Source organism: Uranotaenia lowii, chromosome 3 (genome assembly GCF_029784155.1).
Source record: "Uranotaenia lowii strain MFRU-FL chromosome 3, ASM2978415v1, whole genome shotgun sequence".
NCBI classification, from domain to species: Eukaryota; Metazoa; Arthropoda; class Insecta; order Diptera; family Culicidae; genus Uranotaenia; species Uranotaenia lowii.
Window position 1 is genome coordinate 15560495 of NC_073693.1, and position 12728 is coordinate 15573222.

Genomic DNA, 12728 nt, shown 5'->3' on the forward strand with positions numbered 1-12728 from the left:
TTTCGACGCAGCCATATATTCACCGCAGCCGTAGCACGCAGACATTCTACATGACCGAGGGGCTTCAAAGTTGTTCCGGTTTTTTCGTCTTTCATTCCCAACTCTTGCATCACCCCTTGCTTGCACTTCCACCGCCTGCAATGAAATTGCGGAGCGTATCATACGTAAAAGCTTATGAATGAGCGAGAGAATTTGGTTATGTATCACGCAAACAGAGCAAGACGGACGACAAGCGCTCAAAATTAATTTGCTATAGCAAGAAAGAGATGGTTGAAATTGTGAGAGAAATTTCTCCTGTCTAATAGACAGGGTTGCCTTTTTTTTCAAAATTCAAAAATTTGTGAAATAAATAAAAAAAAAAGATACATCAGAGTAATGGAAATGTCGGTTGTGGTGAGCTTTTTTTGGTCGTCTCTCCAAATTTTTATCTCCACCGAGGGTATCTAATGCAGTTTTGTACCAATCATTTGCTTCACATTCACAAAAATTAATGAAAATCAAACTTAAATTTTTTTAAATTAGCATAGAACTATGGCTTAAATCAGGTTGGTGTTTCGAAAAACCAGACACATCGGCATCTCTGCTGGTGGGAAGACATTTTGAGAAGGCACCAAACCAGATTTGCTTGCAGCGGTGCTGCTGAGAGAATTTTGTTCCGCTTTGCCGTTTCGTTGATTGTGTGATTTTCATTGATCAGCCAGCCAGAGCCAGTTCATTGGGTTTAGTTACAGAGGACTGTGTCGGAGATATAAGCGAGTGAGCTCGGGAGCAGTAAAGGGATCACAAAATCAAAAGCAAACCGAGTGATTTGCAGCAGCAGCGTGTGTTTCGCAGGAATTTGGGTGTAAAATCGCAGGTTAGCGGGCGAACTCGGTTGGAATCGAGTATTTCCGGTTTTAAACTAGTGCTTAGGCTGCTGGAAACATCTGAAATTGACCGATTTGGACGGTCTAAACGTTGGAAAAATTCGTGTGTTTCCTTGGAAGTCGCAGTAGGCTGCGAAGAAAAAAATCGTGAGTGTGAAGAAAATTGTGTGACAGATTCATGTTCCTGCGGCGGTAGGAGCGAGAGCCAGGAAGGTGTTTTGTTCCGTTTCTGCTAGTGGAGCTGCCCCCGGATGGGCAAGTGTATGGTTTATTGGGTTTTATAGCGAGCTCGTCTCGTCCGCCCCCGCGTCTGTAGAAGGGCAGTGTTTTGGATATCTGTTTCCGTCCCATTTTGACTGCAGTGCGGCTGGATCTTGCCGTTTCGTGCTTGTTTCTTGGATTTGGCTGTGTTGGTTCTGTTTTGGAGTTGACATCTGTCTAGTGTGTGTGTAGTAGCGCAGTAAATTGCACAAAAGTGTTGGTGTGTTTAGTGCGTGTGACACGAAAAGAAGAAAATAATACACATTTTGACGGAGGCGGAGGTGAGTTCTGCTGTGTGGATTGTGGAATCTTTCGACGGCCAGAGCCAGAAAATTGAAGTGAAAAAAAAACGCAAGGAAAACTTTCTGGGCTGGAATACTTCCGATTCACGCGAAGGATTAATAATTTTGTGGGTGCAATAATTCTGCGGTTTGTTGTCAACAACAGAGAGTGAAGAGTGGGTTTGCTTTGCAGTGTTTGAGGGTAGAAAAAAGTGTTCGATAATAGGCTGAGTTTTCCTCTTCGGACCGACTGCAGTAGTGCAGCAGCAATAATTAACGTTGTGCGGACAAAGTATTCGGAAGCAGGGAACAGGAGCAGCGCAGGAAGTTGACTCCGTGTTTGGGAAAACCTCGAAGCCGAGACAGCTAGCATATAGAAACCAGTCCTAGGTTCCAGGCTAGATCCGCGGAACCCCGAAACCAGTGCAGACAGGATGTACCTTAAACGAATCTACATATCGACAACACTGTTGGCCCTATTCGTGCTGACAGTGCCCTGGTCGACGGCTGAGGCCCAGGATGATCAGGTATGGTCCATTTTGATGCTCAAATTTTACTTAACTTGAAGTAATTCTTTTAAGTCAAACAGTCATGATGAAATGATTAAAACGCAACCAATCCTCTCGTTTTCAAGGTGAACAAGCTTATCAGGTTTAAAAATATCCAACATCTCCACCAGGGAAATGAACTCGAAAGATACGAAGCGAAAGCAAATGTGGAAGGGGTTGGAGGCAGTGAAATACTATCGCACGCAGAATAACACCTGAAATCTTGGTCCCAAAAACCGGAATTAGTTGGTGCGGTGAACATATGTATGATTCCACCGATGATGGTCACCAAAACTGACTCTTGTCTCTTGTTCTTGTCTCGATGTTGCCAGCTTTTTATGGTTTTATGATACGTTCGCACACAGACACTTACATACCAATGCATGATAGGTTCTAACTAAAGCCAACAATCTGCTGGCTGAGCCCCACTAACTTGCAGCCTCGGAACGAAACCGTTTCCGTTGGAGGAAGAGGCGGTTTCCTATCTAATGATGTCATTGAACACCTTTGGAAATATCCTGTCCTCCTTCCCGTATTCCTGTAGCACACACATTCTAGGTACCCAATTTGAAATCGGCAGAATCGATACGGCGGCCTAGGCATATGTATTAAAAAGCTTTTCCAGTCCAGCCTATTGTAGGGCTTTGCTGTTCCGAACCACAACAAACTGGTCCCAGACTACTGGTGCAAAGACTATTGCTTCGGCTTTCAGAATTGAAAGGATTCCAAGTATGTATTCCGAAAGCCATTGAAAGCCGCCGCCGTCGTCGTTGTCGTTCTACGTACAAGAATGTGTCATCCGATGGGAGTGTGACTTATTGACAATGTGCAGCGCAAAGTCTGGTTTCGACCTATCTCTATAGGTACATACCTACATATATTTGCACTGATAATGGGTCGATATATTTACATGTTTATAAGTAGGTACTTAAGTATTTTGTGCCGGAAGAATGGCCCGGCACCGTCTTCCGATCACGTACCCACTTGTGCCTACCCATTGAATGGGGTGGAATCGTAGCTCCCGTTGGTACGGATGTAGTGGATGATTTAAGTTTTCCCATGAAAGTTGAAAATTTCCGTCTGTTATAACAGTGATAACAGAATCTCATTGGATTCGAAGGAGCACTTAGCGGGACTTTGCTTTAAAGAGTCATCACCATATCTTGGAGTAGCCTTTGATCAAAATCGCTTGTTTGCTGATTGATTCGGTATTAACGGGTTCCTACACAAACCTATGCTAGATGCGAAAATACGAACAACAACACAATTAAAGGAAGCTTCAAACAGTTTTACAAATAAAATCATATACGCTCTCGAAGCAAGCCGTCCACTAATTGAAGGTGTTTCAAACAGAAGCGTTCCTTAACGGAAAAGAAAACTAGAAAAGTTACAGAAAAAATATGGAGACATTTCAGCACAGCAAACGCTGACTCAAACTGGAATGAATATCGTAAGTCCCTAACTGAGTACAATTCAAAACATTCAAAATGCTAAGAGGAATTGGAGGCACATGTGTGAATTCGTTCAATCTATGCCAGAAACTGCCAGGCTCCTAAAAGTTCCATTTAAAAAACACTCAAATGGACTGAGTCAATTAAAGAAAAACAAGGAGCTAACTACAGACCCAGAAGAAAGGCTTCAATTACAGGCCCCGTTCGTTTTTGGCAACATTCGATTTTGGCAACATTCGATTTTGGCAACATCCGATTTTGGCACATGTGCCAAAATCGAACGGTTTTTAGAAGCGACATTACTTTTTAGTTTTCTCTATAACAGGATCAATATAATTTGGACAAACACCAAAAATACGTTTTAACGTTCAGAAATGGTGATAGAATACAACAACAAAAACAAAAAAAATCTAAAAAATTTATAAAGTACTCAAAAATGACATAAAGATGAAAAATAAAATAAAATCAAAAACAATACAAACAAAAGACTAAAAAATGACAAAATCAACTTAAAAATGATGAAGAATGTAAAAAGCAGCAAAAATGACAAATGAAAACAAAGATTATAAACAAAACAAAAATAGTGCAAAATGCATCAAAACATGAGGAAAAAAACTATAAAAATTCTAAAAATGGTCGGAAATTTACTTAAAATAACGTTAATGATTACAAAAAGAGTTATTTTGTAGAAATAGGAGAAAAAAAATTCAGAAAAAAAAACCGTTCGATTTTGGCAACATTCGATTTTGGCAACACAAAATGTTCGGGCATGTTGCCAAAAACGAAAGGGGTCTGTACTGCTAAGTACGCATTTCTCAGGATATATCGAAGAGATAGAGATTATGGAGACTCCGGCTGGAAGACCCTGTGGAATTGTCAGACGTGAAGAATCGTTACATTCTTTACACCGCCAATAGTTATCTGGGCAATAAGTACATTCGAGCCATTTAAAGCTGCTGGCAAAGGTGAAATTATACCAATCCAAATACAGCAAGCAAAACAAATGGTAACACCTGCCTTGATGCAGATGTTCGTCGCCAATAAAACCAGTGCATTTGACTGAATTACAAATAGTAATTTACAATTGAGCTTAGTGGAAGAAGGTGTGCGATAATTTTATCCCAAAACCAGGGAAAAAAAAGATAAAACTCAACCAGAGACTTTCAGGCCTGAAGGGTGTCCACGATGAAATTGCTATAACTTTTTAACCGTTAAGTTGAATTTAATGAAAATTTGGGTGGATTTAGTTCATATTGCATTGTTTACATCCTGCAAGTTTTTCAATCCTGTGATCAAAACTCGCGGAAATGGAGTCGAAAGAATAGTTCGTAAAATCTTGCGAGTTCATCACGAGAACAAGGATCTCTCGCTGCGTTCCATCGCTAAAACGTTGGGAATCGAGAATTCCATGATGTCGCGGGTGATAAAGCGGTTCGAGGAACGATTGACAGCCGATCAGAAGCCCAGAAGTGAAGGAAAAAGTATTCCGTACAACACCAAAAATCACAACCGCGTAGTTGGAGCCTTCAACTGAAACCCGAATACCTCCGTTCAGGATGTAACTAAAAAGCTGCACCTAAGCCAAAGTTTTGTCCAGAAGGCCAAATCTAAGGCTGGAACGTTCAAGGTACAAAAGGCCCCTAATCGCGACGAGAAACAGAACAAGTCAGCCAAAACCCGTGCCAGGCAGTTGTACCTCAACGTGCTGACGAAAGTTGAATGCTGCATCATGGACGACGAAACATATGTGAAGGCCGACTTCAAACAGATCCCCGACAACCTGTTTTTCACGGCCAAGGATAAATTCAGCGTTCCGGAGCATGTCTGCACTCAGAAGATGTCCATGAAAGAGTACCTCCAGAAGCGGCTGCTTCCTCTCCTGAAGGCCCATAACGTTCTAACAATCTTCTTGACTCATGCCACTACTCCAAGGACGTGCTGAAGTGGTATGCGGACGATAAGGTCAATTTCGTGCCGAAAATGTTCAACACTCCGGAGCTCCGCCCCATCGAAAAGTACTGGGCGATTATGAAGCAGCACCTTTCTTAAACGACCTAAGGTAGTGAAGACAGTCGAGGAACTGAAGAAAGTATGGGTTTACATGCAAAAACGGTCGATTCACAGGTTGGCAGAATCTTATGGTCGGAGTTAAGGCCATGGTGCGAGCATTTGCGTATCGACTGTAAATAAAATACGAGTAAAATGGTAAAATGAAGTTAAACAGTTATTTTTCAATCCCTGAAAATTTGATGGCACTCCTGAGATCCATCATTTTGATAATAATGAAGAAGATACTTGACGAGCATCTCAGTATCACAGCTCAAGTCAGCATAACAATTTTCAGTTCGCTTGCAAAAAAGGAATGTCAACGGTCACGTCAACGATCTTACGTACCTTAACACGAGGACTACTGAGGCAAAAGAAAAAGCAATAGGACCAATTATGCAAGCTTGGGAAGACTTACAATCAGTGCCACTCCAACTAAGGCTGATGTCATGCTGAAGCAACTAGCAACGCAACGTTCCAATAAGAAAGCGTTGCAACGCATTGGTATGTCATGCTGGCGCGACCTGTCGCTTTGAAATTCCCTACAAATCATCACTTCTCTACATCTGATAATGCTTTAAATCGTCTCCTTTCTTTTGGGAGCCATCAAAAACTCATCAAATCACGACCCGGATTGCAAGAATGCCGAAATTTGAACCGACAAAATTCCTTGTTTTTTTTTGCCGGAACTAAGAATTCATGAAAATTTTCTCGCCGATTAAGATATTTTTTAGTTTATTATCACAAGTTCGGACAGATCTTCGTACTATTGTGCTTAAAACCCGGAATCACTGCTTCAAATCGAGAAAAAACAATATTCCCATTGGATTTCCTACTAGTCGCGCTACAAAACACACTGGCATCAGATTGGTCGCGCTTTACAAAGCGGCCAGTATGACAGGTCTGCGCTTTTTCCATGGAGATCAAATGAGAGCTGGTTTGTCGTGTGAACTTTGCGTTGCAGGTTGTGTTGCTAGTTGCTTCAGCATGACATCAGCCTAAGGGATGTTACCAAGGAGGGGTTCATTGATCGTGGACGACCTCCTAAACAAATTTGTATCTATGGGATTCGAAGTTATAATTGGATTGCAGATGACGAAGTTATTACAGTTCGGTGAAAACATGAGGATGTGTTGTCCAATAGAACGCAATCTGCACTTAATATATCAACTTTAATAAAGAAGCAGAATGCAGAGACTTGAAACGTGTTATGGAAGCATATGGGTTTCGACAAATTGTTACAGAAGACACTCGAAGAACGGCAACCAGCAGTACTAGAATTGATCTTGTTTTCACTAATGTGGACAGAGCTGAAGCAGTTATCATTCAAGATTGTCGCATATCAGATCATGAGACTATAAATGTTTCTGCTGATTTTGGACATAAAGAATGGGTTCCCGGAAACCATTACATGGTGAAGGATTGGAGTCAATATAATGACAATGCATTTCGTCAGCTTCTGGAGGCAGGAAAATCAACCTTGAGATGCGCAGACTTCAATGAGTTAGTAAGACGCTTCGACTTATTATTGAAAGATAGTGTAAATGCACTTGTGGTCCAAAAAGAGGTTAAGCCGGTACTAAATGGTACAGGTTCGAGTACTAAATGGTACTCCAGTAGCCTCAAGCAAATGAAAAAGCAAAGAGACAATCTTTATAAACAGTTTCTAAGAACGAAATGCGAAAGAAGTTGGCGAAAATACAAATTGGTAAGGAATGAATATTCACGTGAAATAAAGCTGGCTAAAAATAGATCAATTCAAGATGAGCTGGAAAGAAATAAAAATAATGGAAAATTGCTTTGGAAAACGATAAAACGATTAGTAAGTCCAAATACTGCAAAAGAAAATACCGTCTCGTTTGACGGGGTTGAAATCACGGATGAAACTGAAATTGCAGAGAAGTTTAATGACTTCTTCATTGACAGTGTCATGGAAATCCATGACAGTATTCCGGCAAGTTCTAACGCCTTCGTGGATCATATTGTCTGCAATGGTGGAAGTTTCAGTTCATTTGAAACAATAAGTTGTCAAGAATTTGATGAGATCGTGAAAACTATGAAATCCACGGCTGGTATCGACAACGTCTCTTTGAAAGTTTTTAAGGATTCTCTACCGGTACTAGCTAATCAGCTGACACAAATTATAAATACGAGTCTACAATTAGGCATAATACCTTCTACATGGAAGCATTCGACTGTTGTTCCAATTGAAAAAGAGAAAAAAGCACGAGAGGCTAAATTATATCGTCCGATAAACATGTTGGAAATACAAGAAAAAGTGCTGGAGTTAGCAGTTAAAAAACAATTTCTCCATTTTATTGAGTCAGAAGGAATATTGATTAACGAGCAATCTGGTTTCAGAAAGCAGCATTCAACGGAGTCTGCAGTGAACTTGATACTTCGAAATTGGAAAGCCAATATTGAAAACGGTAGTTACACAGTTGCCGTGTTTCTGGATTTCAAGAGAGCTTTTGAAACGATTGATCGGTTAAAGTTGGTGAACGTTTTGGAAAGAATAGGTATCAACGGAACGGTACTAAACTGGTTTAAAGACTACTTGAATAATAGAATGCAAAGAACAAAATATGGGTCATCATATTCGCGATATAGAGAAAATAATCTTGGAGTCCCCCAAGGAAGTGTTCTGGGTCCCATTTTATTCATATTGTACATCAATGACATGAAACACTGTCTACGTTATGGTTCTCTTAAGTTATTTGCGGATGATTCAGTCTCCTACTGGAGTGGTGATGACTTAGAGCTCGTTATCCAAGAAGCAAATGCCGATTTGAAAAATATTTCTGAGTTTTTAAAACATAAAAAATTGTGTCTGAATCTCAATAAAACCAGCTGGATGGTTATTGGTAATCGTCAAATAAGAGTCTGCCCAGAATTGCTGATTGATGGTTGTGCCATCGAAAGAGTGCACCAGGTAAAATACTTGGGAATACAAGTTGATGAGAAGCTGAATTTCATAGCACATATTGACAATACAATCAAGAAAATCGCCATAAAATATGGGATACTTTGCCGAATTAGTCGCTATATGACTTTCTGGTCAAAAGTAATTTATGTTAAATCCGTGATCATGCCACACTTCGATTATTGCGCTACAATATTGCTTCATGCATCTGACACACAAACGAATCGACTGCAAAAAATACAAAATAAAATTATGCGAGTAGTGATACGATGCAATCGATACACCCCTAGTGTTTTAATGCTCGATATTCTTCAATGGTTGTCAGTGAAACAGAGAATTGCATATAACAGCTTAATGTTTATATATAAGATGAAAAATGGTATGTTACCAAATTATTTAACGGACGGCCTGCAATACGGAATCGACATCCACAGATACAACACTAGAAGAGCACAAGACTTCAGACTGCCAAATATCAGAAAAGAGATGAGCAAACGCTCAATTTTCTACAATGGATTGAAAATGTTCAACAACCTACCGTCGAGCATCAAAGATATTGTGAACATAAACACATTCAAGAAAATGGCAATACAATACATCAAACGGACTGTTTGAAAATATGACCAATCCTGACAAGGATCATAGATGAAAGTGATGGAATCTGACGAAGAATCAGATGTTAAATTGTACGGTGATGGACATACGCGGGAGTAAGACTAAATAAGTCGTACAGAAAAAGAAAATTTAAAGTAAAATAAAATTATCCTTAGGATAATATGTCCCTCCCACTTCTAAAGAAGCGTATGGGGTGGAGGAAGGACCCAAATGGGCCTAAGGGACTTAATTACGCATTATTCTGGTGCAAAAAAAAGAGACTGAACATAAATCCTTCCAAAACTATACTGTGATAGAACGAAAGCTGAACTAAAACTTCTAACTAAAGATAGGGAAGTGCTAAACTTCGAATTACAAGTGAAATATTTGACAAATTCTAGACTCAAAACTATCATGGAACCCACAGAAAGAGCATGTAACAGCCAAGGCTGCTACAGCTGTACGGATCTGCCTTAAAGTGGTAGGAAAAATGAGGATTAAGATCTAAAATCATCTCCTAAAATGTCCTCCTGCGGGATGGTGAGGTTAGCTGTGGGCCTTTCCAGCCCGTGACTAAAAAAATACAAGCAATGAAAAACAAATTTCGGATGGAAATCGGCAAAGACCCATGCGACTAAAAGGGACTAGCGATTGGAACATGGAACTGCCGATCTTTAAATTTCGTGGGCAGAGTACCCACGTGCTCTCCTACGAATTGAAGAGTCGCAAATTCGACATCGTAGCGCTGCAGGAGGTATGTTGGAAGGGCTCCACGGTACGAACGTATCCAGATGGTCGTGCCATCTACCAGAGCTGCGGCAACTCACACGAACTTGGAATAGCTTTTATAGTGATGGGAACGATGCAAAAGAGCGTGAAGTGGGTGGTGGAGATCAACCCCCAAATGTGCCGGTTGAAAATCAAGAGCCGGTTCTTCAACATCAGCATCATCAACGTGCCCAGCCCTCAACATGGGGGTACCGGTGTCGACAAAGACGAATTCTACGTGCAGCTGGAGCTTGAATACGACCACTGCCCAAACCATGATATCAAGATCATCATCAGGGACCAACGTAAACAGCCTCAGACTAATAGATTTCGCTGCCCACACAAGTACCCCTGGAGATCACCGTACCAAACACAACCACAGATCGACCACGTTTTGATAGACAGCCGGCACTTCTCGGACATTATCGACGACAGATCCTGTCGAAGCGCCAACATCGAGTCAGACCATTATCTGGTGACGGTGAAGATGCGCCCAAAACTCTCCGTAGTGTACAACATATGAAATCGACGCCCGCCTCGGTTAAATATCGCACGACTGAAGCAACCTGAGGTCGCCACAGAGGGCGAGCTTGATGAAGCCTTTCTCGAGGACTGTGGGGATACCATCAAGACAGCCATCAACAGTGCTGCGGAGAACGTCATCGGTCATGAGGAACGAACTCGAAAGATCGACTGGTTTGACGAGGAGTGTAGGAGGGTGATGAACGAAAAGAATACCGCGCGGGCGGTAGTAGTGCAAAGTGGTACTCGTCGAAATGACACCGACAGCGGAAGAGGCAGCGAGTCCAAATTTTCCAGGAGAAAAAGCGCCGCCTGGAAGAGGAGGAGGAACTTGAGCAGTTGCATCGTTCGCAAGAAACGCGAAAGTTCCATCAGAAACTCAACCGTTCATCCCGCAAAGGCTTCGTGCCGCAAGCCGAATTTTTTTTCCTCTGAATGGCCCGCCACACTCCCCCACACCAAAAAACTCAAAATGTGCCGGGATAAGGACGGGGACTGACAATCGTGAGGTGATCAAAAGGTGGAAGCAGCACTTCGATGAACACCTGAACGGCGCACATGCAGGAGATCCAGATGATGGGGAAGGTATATTGCCGGCGTAGCCAACGACGTAGTGGAGCCACTCCCAACGATGAGTGAAGTCAAGGAAGCCATACGCCAGCTGAATAGAAACAAGTCGGCTGGGAAGGATAGCGTCGCAGCTGAACTCATCAAAATGGGCCCGGACAAGTTGGCCGATTGCCCAAACAGATTTATGGTTCGGATCTGGGACATAGAACAGCTACCGGAGGAGGGGGGAAGGAGGGGGTAATATGCCCCATCTACAAGAAGGGCGACAAATTGGACTGTGAGAACTACCGAGCGATCACTGTCCTTAATGTCGCCTACAAAATGCTGTCCTGAATCCTAACCCGCCGCCTAACGCCATAAGCAAACATATTAGTGAGAAGTCATCAGGCCGGCTTCATGGAGGAACGGTCAACGACGGACCAGATCTTCTGATTACGACAAATCCTCCAAAAATGCCGTGAACACCTAGTCCCTACGCACCATCTATTCATCGACTTCAAAGCCGCATACGTCTAAGACTTTGTCTATCTCGGCTCACTGGTGACCGCAGACAATGACACCAGCCGTGAGATCCGGCAGCGAATGATCAGCGAAAGTCGTGCCTACTATGGACTCCACAAGCAACTGAGGTCGAGAAGACTTAGGCTGATGTCATGCTGAAGCAACTAGCAACGCGACCTACGACGCAACGTTCACACGACTAACCAGCTCTCATTTGATCTCCATGGAAATCGCGCAGACCTGTCATACTGGTTGCTTTGAGTAGCGCGACCAATCTGATGCCAATGTGTTTAGTAGCGCGACTAGTAGGAAATCCAATAGGAACATTGTTTTTTCTCGATTTGAAGCAGTGATTCCGGGTTTTAAGCACAATAGTACGAAGATCTGTCCGAACTTGTGATAATAAACTAAAAACTATCTTAATCGGCGAGAAAATTTTCATGAATTCTTAGTTCCGGCAAAAAAACAAGGAATTTTGTCGGTTCAAATTTCGGCATTCTTGCAATCCGGGTCGTGATTTGATGAGTTTTTGATGGCTCCGGAAAGAAAGGAGACGATTCAAAGCATTATCAGATGTAGAGAAGTGATGATTTGTAGGGAATTTCGAAGTGACAGGTCGCGCCAGCATGACATACCAATGCAATGCAACGCAATCTTATTGGAACGTTGCGTTGCGTTGCGTTGCTAGTTGTTTCAGCATGACATCAGCCTTAGGCTGATGTCATGCTGAAGCAACTAGCAACGCAACGTTCCAATAAGATTGCGTTGCAACGCATTGGTATGTCATGCTGGCGCGACCTGTGACTTTGAAATTCCCTACAAATCATCACTTCTCTACATCTGATAATGCTTTGAATCGTCTTCTTTCTTTCGGGAGCCATCAAAAACTCATCAAATCACGACCCGGATTGCAAGAATGCCAAAATTTGAACCGACAAAATTCCTTGTTTTTTTGCCGGAACTAAGAATTCATGAAAATTTTCTCGCCGATTAAGATATTTTTTAGTTTATTATCACAAGTTCGGACAGATCTTCGTACTATTGTGCTTAAAACCCGGAATCACTGCTTCAAATCGAGAAAAAACAATATTCCTATTGGATTTCCTACTAGTCGCGCTACAAAACACATTGGCATCAGATTGGTCGCGCTATACAAAGCGACCAGTATGACAGGTCTGCGCGATTTCCATGGAGATCAAATGAGAGCTGGTTAGTCGTGTGAACGTTGCGTTGTAGGTCGCGTTGCTAGTTGCTTCAGCATGACATCAGCCTTAGCCCTCGCACGGAGTGTAACCTGTACATGACGCTCATCACACCGGTTGTTCTCTACGGGCACGATACATGGATATTGCTCGAGGAGGACCTGCGTACACCCGGAGTATTCGAGCGACGAGTGT

At 42.2% G+C, this 12728-nt stretch overlaps 1 protein-coding gene across 2 annotated transcripts in view; it reads left to right on the forward strand.

The window, feature by feature from the left end:
- Positions 1 to 712: 712 nt before the first annotated feature.
- The window catches only part of LOC129757282 (syndecan), a 152379-nt gene continuing 140363 nt past the window's right edge, over positions 713 to 12728 (forward strand). The window contains exon 1 of one of the 2 annotated variants that reach the window (XM_055754446.1): positions 713 to 1935. In XM_055754446.1, the coding sequence (XP_055610421.1) occupies positions 1843 to 1935 (93 nt within the window). In that variant the 5' untranslated portion in view covers positions 713 to 1842. The remainder of the gene's footprint in view (positions 1936 to 12728) is intronic. The other variant, XM_055754447.1, reaches the window with a different exon arrangement.